The following is an 18,337-nucleotide window of genomic DNA, read 5'->3' on the forward strand; positions in this document are numbered from 1 at the left end:
AAAATTTCAGAAAATAAGAAAAATCTAACCTAAAACAAAAATCAAACCTAGAAAAACCTAAACCTAATCGTGTTTAACGCCACTCCCTAGCAATGGCACCAAAAACTTGTTCACAACCCCAAGCGCAGGGTCCCGATGTAGTAATAACTCGATGAGACCGGAACACAGTCTAAAATTAATCTAAGTCTAACTTGGTTGGTTTGGGTTTTTAATCCAGTAATTTAGAAAAAGGTTTTAAAATAATAAAGACCAATGACTATGGATCTAGGAATCCACCTATAGCAATCTCAACATTAATCTACTTGATTCAATGATAACTCAATTGGAATCGAAGTCCTATTCTATCCAATCGGATGATGGAGTAGTTAAAACAGAATCTGAATTTTTCATTAATTTGGTTCCCAAATATCCATCTAATTACAATGATGGTAGGGGAATTCAATCATCCTACCATGCTCAGGAGACAATGGTAAACAATGAATTTTACACATCACACAATTCTAAAGTCAATAAGAGCATATCAAAAGCCTTCACAGCATATACTGCAATTTCAATCACAATAAATCATAAAAAACTGGAAGTTCAACATATACTTGAATCAAAGCAAACTAAACATCAAAATAAACTATAGGTTTCATCCCTTAACCTTAGCTAAGAGATTAGGCTGAGAAGACTAACATCCTAGAAGAAAAACAAAAGAAAAACTAGAAAGATCTACTAGAACCATGAAAAAATCGAAGCGGAAGAATGTTGTCGGCACTCCACCTAGGCCTTCTCTCCCTATTCAAGCCCTAGAAGATGCTTTAGAGCATCGTAGGAACTCCTATTTACAGTTGGGGAACTCTAACTTTCACACTGAGTTAGAAAAATTTGCAAACCGCCTCAAATTTATGCACTTCGCGTAAGCTCTACATAATGCTTCGATTCTATCGAACAGTCTTCAATTGAATCGAAACATCGATCCAGAACTGTCCAGCAAGTTTGGCTTGAAAAATCCTGAATTTTTTTATTATATCGAAGTGTCTTCAATTGCACCTTCGATATTATATAACAGTCTTTGATAGAATCGATGTCTATTCTGGCAGTTTTCCAGAACTATATTTTTCTGGCCCCGAAATTTTAGAATATCTTTTTTCAAGATGATTTTTAGGATTTATTTTCTTCACTTCAAATTATTGATTCTCTTCATTCCTCGCTTAGTTTCCTTGGATCTTTGGCATGTGAATTCTTCAATCTTGGTCTCCTAAGATCCATCCCTTTCCTTGGTGATTCTTGAGCATCAAATCCATGTTTTTAACATTCTTTTCAATCCAAGCTCTCAGATTCACCTCGTAATACAAATATGTATAAAATATACCCATTAAGCATTATCATGTTCATAAAACCAAGATATAAATAGGGAAAAATATGTAATATTTTTCACTCAACAAAGAGTGCCTCTGAGGTTGATAAGATTCGTGATGCAGTTGATGATTTGTATAATTTCTATGTACAAACTTTGGGCGCCACAAAAGACAACTCCTCAAGTGGGTTCTAATTCTGTTGTTGATGAACAACAAGAAATGATTGATGATTTCATGTCTTTCCTGGCACAGGTTGAGACTCAAACACAGACAACCCAATCAGAACTTGAAAACTATCTCAATGAGCCACTTGTAAACTATAAAGGCAAAGAATTTGATGTTTTGGACAGGTGAAAGATGAAATCCCGTGATTCACAATATCATGTGCTCTCATTAATGGCACGGGACATATTATTAATTTCAATTTCAACCATAGCGTCAGAATCTACTTTAGTACGGGGAGTAGGGTCGTGAACAAGTATCGAAGCTCACTTACACCAAAATTAGTTGAAGCACTCATTTTTACACAGAATTGGCTGCATCTGATCTGGGGGAAAGGGAACTCTGTTGATGAGGTGTTCGATGATGAGGAGAGTGACAAGTAAGATGAGACAGTACCTACAGCAACTGCATGAAAGAGCCTGCAAGATAAGACAATGCCTTCTATTTCTCTTACATTTGCTGACAAGTTACAACAGGATATTTGTAATTATTTTTTATGCTCTAAAATTATAATATTTGATGGGTGGATGGATATTTCTCTCTTTTCATTTGTACTTTTATATTAGTTAATGTTGCTTAAACCTCATATTATATGGTTGACTAATTTCATTCATTCATCACTATATCTTAATTATTTATGTTGCCATAACCTAACCAGATATTTTTCTTTTAAAATAAACACTTGTATTGTAGATATTTTATCAGAAGATGATACATCAGCAGATATTTGGGATTATGGAGTCCAAGTTTACTCCCAAGACAGAAAGATAAAATTATAATGCAAGTTGTGTGGAAAATAATTTGTAAATAAAATAAATCGATTGAAATTACATTTGGCTTGTCGGGGAGGAGACGCTGCACCATGTAGCAAAGTTCCTCAGGAAGTCCGGAATTTATTTCGTGCTATTCTCGACTCAAATACAAAGACTTTCTCCACCTCTCCCCCTACAGCTACAACCAATACAACTAGCCACAGAAGATATAAAACTACGCCTATTATAAATGAAGAATGGTTAAGCAGAGGAACTACCTCCAAGCCCTCCACAATTAGTAGAGAAGAACAAGAGAGAATTTTAAGGGAACAAGATTATAAAGAGGCCGTAAAAAAAAGCTTGAAAATGGCATCCAGGACCAAATAACAACATCCACCCCCTCTATGACAACATGATACCGAAGCAGACACGAGTAAATCATTAAAGTTTCTTAAAAGTCTCACAGCATTTTATAGGTAGTTGGGAATCCCTTACAAATCAGATCATAAAAATTGCCTGAAAAAACTTGTTGAATTTATGAATGAGGACGATTGAAAGGCATCTCCACCATCCGATTCAGTAGCGGTAAACGATTATCTTTTGAACACCTCTAGCTCGGAGTCATCCAAGAGTTCTCCAGCAGTTGAAGCCGTAAAAAGAGAACAAAATGATAATTTTGGCGACGAAGGCGAAGGTGGAGGAAGAGGTCACTATTATGGACAATGTTACTCTGGTTACACACCACAAAGGCATTCATCATACAGAGGTTATTAAATGAATAAAAGTTTTATTTGTCTATATGTGCATATTAGGTTTATTTACTTTTGATTTTTGATAGATTTTATTTACTTTGTTCATTTTATGGACGTAATTTATTTACCATGGAAGTTGGATATGTAATATTTTAACAGTTGAATGACCTAGCTAAATGGTCCAACGTATTGATATCATGCGTCTCACCATGGATGATGCTTCAAGAAATCTCCTAAATTGAAAGATCTTACCTTGGATCTGTGATATTTTAACAGTTGAACAAGGACTGCTGTCTAATTTCTTTATTGAATGGCTAGAATTTTCAAATACAGGATATACATCGTGTTTGGTCTAATCAACAGTGGACCCTTGGTCCCTGTGGCATAAAATGTTTCGATCTGTCGACATTAAATTGATAGTGAAAACAAAATGTTCAGGTCAACTCAATCGAACTCGGTATCTGTTTCAATCTATCAGCATTAAAATGACTCATTGACCCGATCTGAATCATAGCCAGCTCGATCTGACTCGGTATCTCTGACCAAGTCAGAGTCAATTCGAGTCAGCCCAACTAAGATCCAGTTTGGATCAAGTCACGCCTGCTAGACTCGATCCCGAGTCGGATCGAGTTTGGGTCAGGGATTTGGCAAAATCGGATCGAGTCGAGTTGGACCTAACTCGGTCTGACTCGACTCGATGCCCACATCTAGCTACATATATAGGTGGGAAGTGTTTTTTATAAGCATTGTGAGAAGTAATAGATGCATACATTGGATAAGGTTTGGGAATTCAAAATAGACGGTTAGGAATCCAAAGCAGATGGTTGGGTTGTCGTTTCACTTCCTAAGAAGTGGAAGTATGCAATGGAATAAATGAGGCTTCTCGAAAAATGTTGCGTATTTACTGCTGCCGAGTCAGCACACGAATGAAAAATAGCTAAGTGATGAGTGACCGATCTGTGACAGAGAGACTCGGTCAACTGATGGTGACCGTTGATGGTATACTGATCAAATCAATTATCTATTCTAAACATCGTAAACCATGGCTGATAGTAAAGGTAAGATTTCGTACCTGAGAAAAACATCTCATGCCTTACCATGAAATGTCATGGGAAATCGATCTTGATGCATCCGAGAAATTCATAAAAGAATGATTTATTTAAAAGACGTTGTTGGTCATCGACCGCATTACAGAAGCATAAAGGAAAGAAAAGAAACAAAGTGGCGGAATGACTCAGGTCATCTTGATCTTCCTTTCCTCGAATTCCTCAATGGGAGCTTGCATCTCGGCCTCATTTCACTCTTGTTCAGGTTCCCAATCAGCTCCCTTTTCGATGATGATCGGGAGAAGATGAAGAAGCTGGTCGACGCGAATGCTGTTAAAAGAAATCATGTTCTCAACTTCTCTTTTTTCGCCGAGACTTATCTTCGACCACATCTAGTAAATAACGATCTTTTCATCCAGGAAAGAAAGGTCATCAAATCCTTAGCAAAGAAGGAACACTCTCGTTCCTTAAGTTCCTCCATGAGTCCAATATGATACATTTGCAATGTACGAAGCATGGTTCGGTTGAATTGGTGTGTCTAGACCCAACACAATCGTTAGTTTCAGGCCAGCTCGTGAGCTTCACTCATACATGCATAATCTTCTTTGGTCAAAGCTTATTGGCAAAGATATACAGCGAGTTGCTCAAATTCAAAAGTCAATTCGAGATAACGACACCTGATAGAGTACAAGCACTTCAGCTTTTGAAGAAGTTCTTCCAACGCGGCCTTTGATTCGGCCGCTATCAAAGCCTCCTTGAAAAAATCATTTACATCGAAGAGTAATGAAGATTGACAGAAGTCTGCCAAAATAGTTGAAGATCTCCTTTAGGTAGCTCTCAACACCAGCAATGAAAGAGGAAGAGTTGGAAGCCATGGAAGCAAGGTAAGAGTTACAAAGACGAGGTCGGTATAAATCCAGGTGCGGTTCGGAGTGGTTTAAATAGGTGATTTGGGTACACACAATTAAGAGCAGTTATAGCAGGAAAGATGCTATGTGTTCCGAAGTATAAGGGATGTGCAGCTGTTAAGGCTTCTAATTCGGAATTAGCCCATGATGTCTCGAGTTTTGGGGGCCAAGTCAACGGTGAGTTACAAAAGAAAAAGGAAAAAGTAGAGGAATGAGAAAACAAAAGGAAGGCTCGATGGCTGGTTGTATTGATGAATGATTTCTAGTACAAGATTACAACTCAACAGAAGAAAAGTGTTGCATCAATGTAGTCATCGTCTCCAATCAGGCCTTCGTAGCACGTGAAGTAGCTTCTTATTTAACAATCGCTCGTCGAAGTCGACCAATGATAAGTGTCTGAGCTTTAATAGACATCGGCATATTCTCAACCACTTACTTCCGACGACCATGTTCAGCATGTTTCTCCGCATAGCTCTTCTTCAGAGTCATCAGTTTTACATCCAAAGCTGTGATTCTAACTTCCATCTCATTCGACTCGACCCCATATGTTTTCAATTAAGCAGTTCTAGTCGAAAAATGTTTGGCGATATCTATGGCAAAACCATTTGTGATTTTGTCGTTGAATGCTCGACCTCAATCCAGTCGACAATAGCTCATACCTGGTGTTGTTCTTTGGCAAATCTTAAGAATTCCTAGAGGATCAGTAACTTGCCCACAAGGCTAGGATCTAACCAAGAAAGAACATGATATGACTCAATCAATCATTCGAGCTTATCAATCATCTCAACCGTCAAGCTTTCAAATGATCCTATTTGTAAGAGGATCTGGAGTTCTTCCTTAAGGCTTTGCAGATTGCTCGAGAGAGAGGGAGACTCAGCCACAGCAATGTCTTCAGCAAGAGCCCGTTCGAAGGAAGAAAGGATGTTGTCGAATGGGAGCACACCTTCGACAGAAGTAGAGAGAGCGGGACCTTCGCCTATGGTTATTGGCACAGATACGGGTAGAGGGCATGAATTGGGCTCAAGAGCATCGGTTGTTGGAAACTCTTTTGTTATTGACTCGAGCTCGGTTGCCTCATGAGTTGAAGACTCTTCAACCATTGGAGGAAGCCATTCAGCCGATGGAGAGATGGGTTGAGGAGACAATCTTCTGCCAGGACTCCGAGGGGTAGTGTTCAGTGGTCGTTTTTCTTCTTCTTACTCTTGGTCAACTATTGAAGGTGGTATTTGGGGAAGATCAACCATATACTTTGACTTGGGGATAAGAGCTGCGGCTTCAAGAGAGGTACATGAAGGAAGAATTGCAGCATTGGTGGTGTCCTCAGAATCGATAGTTTGCACTACCGGAGCATCGGTCTCTGATGGACGTTGTCGTAGCGGCCATGCTACTGTAGACACCCCACCCAAGCTGATAAGCTACTTAAATTTGAAAGGATGGATGAACAACCGAACCCCAATCCTAGAAGCCTAAACCCTAAACTTAGCCCATTCAATGTAGTCAACCTAGTCAACTTGGTCAGCCTAACCTTAAACCCTATGAACCTAAAACCCTAGAGCCTTAAGTCAACTCGGCAAGTCAACTCACCTCATTAACCTACCCAACTTCATAACCCAGTTAACTCACCTACTTAAGCCCTAAATCAAGCCCGAACCAATGCCCAAAACTAAGCCCAATCGAAGAAATTGTTGAAACATCAAAGCAGCAACCCTTATAGCAACGCCTCCACACGCTTTTAGGATGCTACCTGTCAAAGCAGGGAGTTTGAGTGAGGACTGGTGGCAGCCAGGCTGCCACTGGCCACGTGGCACTCGCCTTCTCTAGGGCAACATCCCTTAAGCATGTGGAACTCTTCTTTTTCAAACCTTAAATCTGTGGTTGAGTTACGTTTACTCTGATGCCCATCTCCTTACCCAAAATTACCCATTTACCACCTCATCCAACTCATGAGATGATGCCATATAATAATCTCCAATCTCAGCCCTTCAACTACTTTTTGCCCCCACGATCACCAAGAATTATAAGAAAACCAGGGTTGGAGGCTATAAATAGCCCCCATCCATTCTCATAGTACCATTTCCATATATATATATATATATATATATATATATATATATATATATATATATATATATAGAGAGAGAGAGAGAGAGAGACATGCTTACCTGCGCACATTTGCACATGTGTCATGTGCGTCTAATCCGAACAGTCCATATGATGCGAAATCCCATAAAATCCAAAGGTACAAATTTTCACCTTGATATAAAACTCTGGTGGGCCATAGCAAAGAGAAACGCAAATCAAGGGAGGAAACTGTTTTCATTTTTCATGGCCTATCAAAGTTTTGGATCAAAGAAAAATTGGGCCCGGGAGCTTCATGAGGTGCTGCTTCACGTGGACCGTTCCGATTTTGGAGTTACATCACGTATGATGAATTCTCAAAAAAGTTCACACAAGTTCCGTGCGAACTGGTGTGCAGCTGAGCATTTGGCTATATATATATATATATATATATATATATATATATATATATATATATATATATATATATATATATATATATATATATAAGGAATGCTCACCTACGCACGAATTCTCTCGAGAACTCTTGAGAACTTTTTCAGAACTCATCTCCCATGATATGAGTGCATAATCTAAACCATCCATATTATCCAGCACCCTATGAAACCCCAAGGCCCAACTATTACCATTATCCAAAACTTTGGTAGGCCATGGCAAAATAGAGACAAAACAAGGGAGATGAGGGTGAAAGTTGGGCCTTGAGGGTTTCACAGGATGCTGCATCACGCGGACCGTTTAGATTTTGGACTTATACCACGAGAGATGAGTTTTGAAAAAATTCTCGCGAGACCCGGTGCACAGGTGAGCATTCCTTTTGTGTGTGTGTGTGTGTGTGTGTGTGTGTGTGTGGAGGGAGAAAAGCTCACCTGCGCAATTCTCACGACAACTAGTGAGAACTTTTTGAAAAATAATTTCCTGTGGTATGAGTGCAAGATATGAACCGTCTACATGATGCAGTACCCCATGAAACACCTAGGGCCTAACTTTTACCCTAATTTAAAACTTTGGTGGGCTATGGAAAAACAAATCAATTTCCTACCTTGATTTGCCTCTTTTGTCATGGCCAACCAAAGTTTTGAATCAGGGTAAAAGTTGGGCCTTGAGGGTTTCATGGGGTGCTGCATCACGTGGGCGGTTCAAATCTTGCACTCATATCATGGGAGATGAGTTCTCAAGAAGTTGTCAGGAGTTGCCATTGGAACTGGTGGGCAGGTGAGCATTTCTCTCTCTCTCTCTCTCTCTCTCTCTCTCTCTCTCTCTCTCTCTCTCTCTCTATATATATATATATATATATATATATATATATATAGGGAAAAGGTACTATACGCTCGACCATATTATACCTTCCATAAGGTCAAGTGTTGGCGGCACGTTATTGGTTCGGATAGTGAAATTTTTAAACAAATGAGGAGATTTTATAGGGAAATTGGAGAAACAAAACCGGTGAAATAGGTTATTAAAATATCCATCCACCTCTCTCACACGTATTTTTTGCGAAAGCCTTGCACCCGCCCTTGAAACCTTCCTAAGGCCCACTATGATGTTTACCTGAGATCCAACTTATTCATAAGTTAAGACATGCATGAAAGAATGGAAAACACAAATTTCAGCTTGATCGAAAACTTTTGTGCCCCTTAGAAAATTTTAATGGTGGGCATCACTTTATCCACTGTTTTCTGTGATGGGTACATTCCAACTTTGGATCTGACTCATTCTTTGTCTCATGCCTTAAATTGATATCTCCAAGTGAATGGACAGTATGGATATAACACATACATCATAGTGGGTCCGGTGATGTAACCTGTTGTAGCTAATTTGTGTCTAGCTAGTGTTGGAGTCCATTGCAAGTTTTAATCGGATGTTAATTGTGTCGTCCAAACGGGCAGGGCTCTGTGGGGCCCGCCGTGATATAAGTGTTTTATCCATGCCATTAAAAGATTTTCTCATATCGTTTTAAGTTATTATCGTAAAAATGAGGCTCGAGTGGACCATAATAAAGGAGGTTGTACTGATAATAATACTCACCGTTGAAACCTTTCTAAGTGCCAGCATTATGTTGTTTTACCATCCAACCTATTCATAAGGTCATGTAGACGTGGATGAATTGAAAACACAAATATCAACTTGATCCGAAACATCTCCAGCTCACAAGAAGTTTTTAATGGTGGACGTTCAATCCCCACCTTGTAGTCCACTTAAGCCTTGGACCTGCTTCATTTTTTGGTTCATATATTAAAATGATTTGAGAAAATCTTTGAACGGAGTAGATAAAACACTTACATCACGTTGGGCCCCATAGGTCCCTGCTCAGACGGAGTAGGACGTGTGTTCCTAGAGGAAGTGGATGGAGGCGGATTAGATATTGAGAGGTGGACGCGGATTGCGTCCTACCCCCACTCGTCTCTAGGCCCGAACAGGCAATTCTGTAGGCGGGCCCACCGTGATGTATCCGTTTATCCAAACGGTTCATCCCTTTTCTAAGATCATATTAATGCATTAATACAAAAATGAGGCAGATCCAACTCTCAAGTAGACCACACCAAATAATAAGCTTGGTTGCGTTAAATTCACAAAACATTAAAGGCTAGTTGCTTTAAATGCAAGAGTCTTACGTGGTGTGGTCCATTTGAACCTTGGAACTGCCTCATTTTTGTGTTAATGCGTTAGAATGATCTCAGAAAAGATTTGAACGGCTTGGATAAATGGATACATCACGGTGGGCCCGCCCATAGAACTGCCCGTTCGGGGCCAGAGACGGGCGGGGATAGGACGCAATCCGCGTCCCTGGCAGGTTGAGCAGCAAGTCAACTACTGAAGTTATGTCACCAAGTTCTGTGGGCCCCACTATGATGTATGTGTTGTATCCACACCGTCCATCCATTTTAAGATATAATTTTGGGGCATGAGACAAACAATGAGGAAGATAAAAAAAACCTATAGTGGACCCCACCACAGAAAATAGTGGGGAGAGTGATTCCCACCGTTGAAACTATCCAAAGGCCACCATAATGTTTATTTGAAATCCAACCTGTTCAAAAGTTAAAGAAGATATAAAATAAGAGAAAACACAAATATCAGCTTGATCTAAAACTTTCGTGGCCTTTAGAAGTTTTTAATGGTGGGTGTCGCTGTCCCCACTCTTTTCTGTGCTGGGGTCCACTGAAGCTTTGGATTTAATTCATTCTTTGGATATTGCCCTAAAATGATCTCTCCAAATGAATGGAAGGTGTGGATACAAAATATACACCATGGTGGGGCCTACAGCCAGTAATAGCTAATCCGCAGAAATCAGATTGCGTACAGAGTTACTCAGGTACGCTTTTATCGTACTGAGTAAACTCAGTTGGGCCCACTGTGAATGTATGTGGTTTATCCACACTCTCCATCCATTTTCCCTGTTAATTTTAGGGGTTGATCCCAAAATTACAGTAAATCCAAAGTTAAAGTGGACCATGCCACAGGAAACAGTGTGGAATAATGATTTCCACCGTTGAAACCTTCCTAGGGCCGACATTAATGTTTATTTTCCATCCAACCTGTTAATAATATCAAAAAGACATGGAAGAAGATAAAACACAAACATCAGCTTGATCCAAAACTTCTATGGTCTCCAAGAATTTTTCAATGGTAGAGGTTTAATCACACTATTTACTATGGTGTGGTCCACTTGAGCTTTGTATATGGTTTCTTTTTGTTCTCAAGACCTAAACTTATATGTTAACACAGATGAACAGAGTGGATAAACTAGATAAATAACAGTGGACCCACAGAGTTTATTCAGTACGCTAATGGCACTGAGTTATTCCGTACGCAATCGGCTTCGAATCACGATTGCAGCTGAAGCGGATAGAATCAGTGGGAATTGAACTTCTATCGTTGAGAAATTCTTGGTGTGTCAGGGTTGCATTGTTTTCCGTCACAAACAACCAGAGTACTCGTGAGAAATCTATCCCATCCATCAATTTTTGGAGATTATTTTAGGGCACGGGGACAAAAATGAGCCAGATCCAAGACTCAAGTGGGCCGCACTAAAGGAAAAGGCCGGTAGGGAAATTGTGTACCATTGAAATCTCCCTAGGTTGATGTTTCAATTGCATCCATACTGTTCATAACAATATTCCTATTGAGATGAAGTGAAAACAAAAATATTATCCTAATTAAAAACTTTTGTGGCCCCACGAATATTTCAATCGTGGACGTTCAATCCTCACGTTTTTGGCCCACTCGAGCCTTGGATCCGGCTCATTTTTGGCGTATTTTTGGCCTCTTGTCCTAAAATGATATGAGAAAATGGATGGACGGGGTGGATTTCTAAAAAATATAAATAAATAAATAAAAGCCACGGTATGCCCCATATAAGTTTCTAGTGCAAAGTTTTTGGCATAAAATAAGCATGAGAGAGATAGAGGTAGAGGGACACTTTAATAACCGGTTACACCGATTCTATTTATCCAATTTTCCTATAAAATTTCTCGATTTGTTTAAAATTTTTGTCATCCGACGAATAACGTGATGCCAGCACTCGACCTTATGGAAAGTATAATAAGGTCGAGCGTATAGAACCTTTTCCCCTATGTTCTCAAGAAGTTGTTAGGAGTTGCCGTTGGAACTGGTGGGCAGGTGAGCATCTCTCTCTCTCTCTCTCTCTCTCTCTCTCTATATATATATATATATATATATATATATATATATATATCAAAGGCAATGCACCCCCAACTAGAATTTCATTATGGAAAACCCCATTTCTTCCCCTAAATTGTTAAAACTTCCCCTATGTTTTAAAATTCATTTAAATAACAGCCATTACTTTTCCAAGCGACAACCAAATTTTCCAAAATCAGCAGCGTGCGTTTCTTTCTCTACAATGGTTATGTATGGAATCCGCTTTGGGTGTTTTTTTTTTTCTTCTAGACATCCATAGCTTTATATTCATGCATCATAACTCGGTCCTCCATATAAAACAAAATTGTTATTTCCCACCGAACCGGGCATTCTCCATTTTTTCCGTCTTCCCAATTGGCCCCAATACATTGTTGGATGTCCTGATACAGATAAAATAAACAGAACATGGATAATGCGTAGCGCCTCATAAAATCAAAACACATGAAATTATGTTACAATCAACCGACACTTTTGAGCAACCGCATGCCATTAGAAAAGTGTTATTTAACTATCTGAAAACAAACTCTTGGGAGAAACAAAACATAAATGAATAATACGGTTGCGGAAGTACTTATTTCAAGGTAATTTACCTCCTAAAGAGTTACTTTACTGATTCAAATCTACAATGGCTTTCGACATCATCAACATTCTCACACTCTGGGCTCTTGGAACTCTTTATCATTTTCAATTGAGGTCCTCCAATCATCAGATACACAGTCCATTTCTCATCCACCCCCAAGCCCTTCGCATAAAACAGTGTCCATCCAATAATCTCACCCACCACCCAAGCATCACACTTCAAGACCGGGCAATCTTGTGAGCAGACTTTGAAGAATAAATTTATATAGCTTCATCCATGGCTCCAACTCCCTGCTTGACAAGGAAGAAACAAGTAATCTTGACTACAACCAGCATCCTGAAGAAATAAATAGCATTTTTACATTCTAAAATTCCGTCCCCTGCCATTGATTCCAAGTTCCATAAATCAATCTGCAACAAAAGAGTAACGCTTTAGAATGTCAGAATGGAATCCACCGTGCAGAAAGCAGCACAAACAAAAGCCATGAGACGGTTAATAGGAGCCCCTAGCGTGAATTGCAAATCAAACTTGTCCAGAATGCATCATCCCATGGAACTCGCATGTAAGGTTGGACACTAGAGATTGCCCATCCACTTGGCACTGCCATTAATGGGGCAAGGTCCAGAAATCACACATGATCCTGACCTGATTCTAGTTGAATGTGGATACACTTTTTTTTGTGACTGTACAAATTCACCCCTAATCGATGGTAAGGATCACCTGTTTAGCTTACAAATTCAACCCTAATCGATGGGAACTTTTGGACTGAGACCCATGGTAGCCCCAGGTAGATGGACAGCTCCAACCATCCCACCATCTATTCATGTAGGCCCCGTGGGGTGGTGCATGAGTAAGGTTAGAGTACCATGTTTATATTGAAAAAAGTAGACAATAAAATAGTAAACAGAATAAAAACAGTGGGTAGGATAAAGATGCATGCACCTGTCACTGGTGGTCCCATGGACTAATCATCTTCCCTGCACCACCCTGTAATTAAGGATCAAATCATCTGGCTTCTTCCATATATATGCCCGCACAGTAGCTAAGCTCATTTCAGGGGATAAGACCTGCGAAAATGTAAAAGCATCCAACAACTGATACAAATTGAAAAGAAGAATGGGAAGTACAGAAAAATGAATGCGAAATGGAGAACACGTGAATTGGCAATCTTATGACTCTGTTTTACAGCGGCGCTAGAAAACTATGAGAGTTAAACACCTAGTCTGGATTATGTGTGAAAAACATGACCAATAGCCGAACTAGTGTACATGAGGACCCATGTCAGGCATTTGGGACTTCTTCCAGGAAATGCGTGGTCACAGTTCAAATAGATTTTGCCTTTATAAAGGATGTATGGTCAGGTTGAGAAAACCCAAGGAGACCCGATGATATTCAGCACCTAGCACAAAAGGCAAAATACCTCGTTTCTTTTATCAAGAACATATTGGCTACAAGGGGGGGGGGGGTTGTGATACATAGAAACTTCATACTATGTCCAACTTTTTCAACAGTTACTGTCAAACCAAGTTTTCTGTTACAGAAGATCGCACGAAGCGCAACTGTAGAGCATACTAATCATGGCGACTGTAGCTATCTACTAATAAAAGGAGAATAGGCTATGTCGACGCTGAATATCACAAGGCGAACCTGAAGGTAGTCCTCGCCATCACATACACCCCACTATTGGAGCTGAGAAAGTCATAGCTCTGAGACCACTGAAAGGAGAAGGATGCTTCTTTGCAAATTCTGAATAAGAGGCTGCACAACATTGGTCAACAAAGAGAGTTTTGATATTCGCAATTGGTTGTGCCAGATGGAGATTTGGAATGTGGGACCAAGGTAAAAAGGAAGACTTATATTCAAGACCATTTGGTAACCACTGAAGACCTTTGATTCGATGGAGTATATCGAAACCAAGAATGAGGTCTTTTCCAGACAAGGAGGAACCAAGGAAGGAGTGCGAGATGGTAAGGTCAGGGAAAATCTGAATAGAGATGGGATGAGTAATTTTATCCACATGGAAGACCTTGCCATTTGCAGCTCTGAAGAATTGGGAATGAGGGAGCCAGACACTGTCGGGGAGAATGGAGAACCAGCTCGTCCCTTTCCATGACCATGCTCCAGAATAGCTACCTAAGGATATCCAAGTCATAAAAGAAAGACAGATGTTTTAATCTGCTGGATTTGACACATCACATGAAAATCATTGCCTAGGTATCAGGTCCTAACAATCATTGCCTTGGTATCATAAAAATCCAAGTCATAAAGAGTTACAGAACAGGTCTGAGGCATATAACCTCATTCAATTTTCTGAAATGCAGATAAAGTGAAACATATCATAGAGGAGAGTACAGATTAGGCAAAAAAATCCAATTAGGTTACTTCTTAGCGAAACAAACGTCAATAACAAATCTAGCTAATAATGTACTGGAAACTGTACCAAATTTCAGATGAGAAAAGCCCTAGTGTCAAGAGAGCACAAAAGCCATGACACCAGGTGGAACATAAGCTCCAGTGGTGCTCTGTCATTGCCAAACATACGGCAGTTTCAACTGAAATACAGAGGTGTTCTCAACAGCATTTGGGAGTAAAATGGCTACCACCAAATTCCAGTTGACACTGATTTATTGAGCTAACACAAAATGCTTGGTGTTTGGCACCAGAATATGGATCCGCATAATTCGAGCTGCTTTTCCCATTTCGGCAGCTGCAAATCACAACTGAGATGGGAATGCAAAGTTCAATTTCGACCTTCTCTCTCTCTTGCTTATGATTCAACCTGGCATATACTGTCTGCCTCAGGAACAACCAAACACACCCTTTGGGCCTGTTTGGGTGCCATCGATTTTCCATTTTAAATTCAAAACTGATACCCTTCTGTGAGTTGTTGGGAAATGCAACTTTCCTCAGCTGCCATCTTGCATATGTATCAATCGTGACACATGGTACAGAATCTAAGCCATCCACCAAACGGGCCTTGCAGCAAAAGGTTCTCCCCAGAAATTTCAGGCCCAATGGATAAGCAGGTGCCCCAGTCATCAAGTCACTCCTATCCATAGGTACAAAACCCTACAGGCACTAACACTGCATGTCGCTGGTAGGAATAAGAAGCATTCTTCAGTGGCAGCAAAACACAACCTTACGTATTTATTTCAAATATATCAACTTGCCTGATTATTACATAAGATCTCTATAGATGGCTTTAGCTTTTGCCATGGCTTCAAGCCAGACCGGAATGAGCCATCTCCAATTATTGGAAGTTGTGATTGTCCTCCTGGCAGTGCTGATGTAAATGTCCCGTCTGAGTTCCCACCGTCCATCGGTTTGTCAAGAACCATTTTTTCTACGACATAGTTAATAACCTGCAGACCCAAATCAATTAAACCCCCAAGTTACTTGAGCAATAAAATGGCACATACCACATGCCATCAAACAAAGAGAAGCCTATTTGCAAGAATGTTATGTAGGAATCACAACACATAAGAGAAGCCTATTTGCAAGAATGTTATGTAGGAATCACAACACATAAGAGAAGCCTATTTGCAAGAATGTTATGTAGCAATCACACGAAACCAATATTCCGTAGTGTACAAAAAGTCATACTGAATCATAATCCCTTGATAAATGTTTGGAGATTGCAACATCATCTCATGCCAAAACCGGTGGTATACCAAGTGCCCATATGTGGACTTGGGGAAAAACGTCAGACACTCCATGGCATGTTGAATAAATTTGGTATTACTATAATCCTCTACACCATGCACACTATATCCTCTACACACTATATAATTGTATGCAATTCTATGTGACATCATGTGTGGTCTATACATTTCACACTATTCAAGCATGTACTTAATGTGATGTATTATATGTACTAATCTCTTTTTCCTTTTTTTTCTTTTCTTTTCCTTTTTTTACTTTTTTTTTTTAGCTTCTTCTTCTTCTTGTGTCTTTTTTTTTTATTTTTTTTTTTGAAGGGTGAATAATCATGCAGATACAATAAAGTATATAAAATGAAGATTATTAATACAATTAAAATTGCAAGCATTGTTTATGCCAGATACTGCAATATCTAACAATAAACAAAAAAGTGGTCATATTTACCACAGGTATGGTGTTCCCAAAACATTGCAATATTCACCACATGCTCAGTCACATTCTATGGTAAAATATATGTGATATTTCAAACAGCCTACGTAATTTTTTCCTTGCATTTTTAAATTCAATGTTTTAACTTGTTGAATGCTAATCATAGCATTGTTGCCCAGAATATTCTATTTAAATAAATAAAACTAAAAAGTAATCATCATCTGAGTTTTCTCCCAGCACTTTGGGGTTGACAAAAAAATGGAAAATAAAATAATAACAAAAAAATGTATGCATATCCGACTAGCATTGTTCATAGGCTCCTAATTTGGCTGAAACAAAATGCACAAAAAAAATTATGGAGAACAACCTTGACCCCAATAGACGGTGAATGTAGAGATTCAACTGCCAAGCAAAATCAGCATAAGTGCTTACTTTGTGTATCCTCAATATCCGCGGTGCACTCAACTTCCCTTGCGTGAGAACTTGGATGGTTGAACCTTCAGATGGCTGTAGATAAAAGCTGCATCTGCCACCAAAAATTCAATGTGGAAATTGATTCACTTTAGCAAAAGCAAAGTACAGAAGCTAAAATAGAACTGCCAACTTAGCTATAAAAAATTAATAACAAACTGCCAACAAGCATCATGCCAGGGCGAAGAGGAGGATATAAATCATATATTTCTCGCTATTGATATTAAGTGGAAAAAAAAAAAAAAGTAACTTGCTAGATTTATGCAGCCGATCTTTTTACAAATCAAGGATACAAACAACCTGATCACAGATTACGGACCAAAAAAATGCATGAAGGTCAAGGAATTACTTGGAATTTTCTCTGGGAGGTAATCGGCCAATCGATACACAATCTAAGCACCACAATGGAAAATCCTTTTCATCTTCGGTGCCATCTAAGTCTGTGATTTTCTTTCGCCAAGGACCTCCGTGAGAGCCCTCAGTAATGATGGAAGGAGGGTAGACAGTTGAAAACTCAAATGAAGGATGGGCTATGGTGCTGTGGTTTTCAGCTCCATCATGAACCTCGACTCTTGAATGGGAATGATTTCTAATGGGAATATCTTTACCCAATGATACATCACCATTAGCTGAAACGGGTGATGCCTTCTGCTTTCTCCTGGCCAACCAATGAGCCAATAGACCACGTAGAGTCTCATGAGCTAGATTGATCTGCAAAATTACATGTACATTAATTTAAGAATGGTTTCAATGTAAATAACCAGTGTAAAGGGAGATAATTCATAACTTCACTGCAGAAAGCAGTTTCAACGCTCTCATAGTTGAATACATTTAGCATTTTATTATGATGGTCGTGTGTGAAGCACAGAAATGCCGTTCTCTTTCAGAACAAAATACATTATCAAGAAGGATTAATGAGCATTCATATGATCCTCAACCAGAGGATATGCATAGCATCCTCACAGACATGTAGAAACTAGTCTTTTGGAACACAATCAGTTTGTAAGTGGGGCCTATGGTCCAGTGATCCAGACCACAATTACCTGATTCACAGTTCAAGTAGTCCAGGTTTCAGTTAAATCGCAATTCGGTAATTGAAAAGGAAAAAAAAAAAAATCCCAAGTTCGTTGTGTTAGGCTCATCTCACTTGTTAGGTTGCAGTCCATTCAAGTTAACCCAATTTGGCAAATCAGTTTGATTCTTTAATTCGATACACTCCAAGGGAATGAAATTTATAGACTACCTCTTGATTGGATCGCAGCATAAAAGCCGCATCACTTGGATTATGCGAACAATTAGATCAATCATCTACTTTTGGATACTCAAAGAGAATCTGCATGAAGTCCATCCATCAGAAAATTAAGGGTAACTAATTGGTGTGGAATTTGGGTGGTGTGCGCGTAGGACGATCTAGACAGCATGCACCATACATG

At 39.4% G+C, this 18,337-nt stretch overlaps 1 protein-coding gene across 1 annotated transcript in view; it reads right to left on the reverse strand.

Moving 5' to 3' along the window:
* Positions 1-12,170: 12,170 nt before the first annotated feature.
* The window catches only part of LOC131225526 (uncharacterized), a 43,710-nt gene continuing 37,543 nt past the window's right edge, over positions 12,171-18,337 (reverse strand). The window contains exons 16-20 of the mRNA XM_058221065.1: positions 17,254-17,615; positions 16,866-16,959; positions 15,515-15,706; positions 13,287-13,411; positions 12,171-12,754 (exon numbers count right to left, since the gene is read on the reverse strand). Of these exons, the coding sequence (XP_058077048.1) occupies positions 13,313-13,411; positions 15,515-15,706; positions 16,866-16,959; positions 17,254-17,615 (747 nt within the window). The 3' untranslated portion in view covers positions 12,171-12,754; positions 13,287-13,312. The remainder of the gene's footprint in view (positions 12,755-13,286; positions 13,412-15,514; positions 15,707-16,865; positions 16,960-17,253; positions 17,616-18,337) is intronic.

Source organism: Magnolia sinica, chromosome 14 (assembly GCF_029962835.1).
Source record: "Magnolia sinica isolate HGM2019 chromosome 14, MsV1, whole genome shotgun sequence".
Lineage (NCBI taxonomy): Eukaryota > Viridiplantae > Streptophyta > Magnoliopsida > Magnoliales > Magnoliaceae > Magnolia > Magnolia sinica.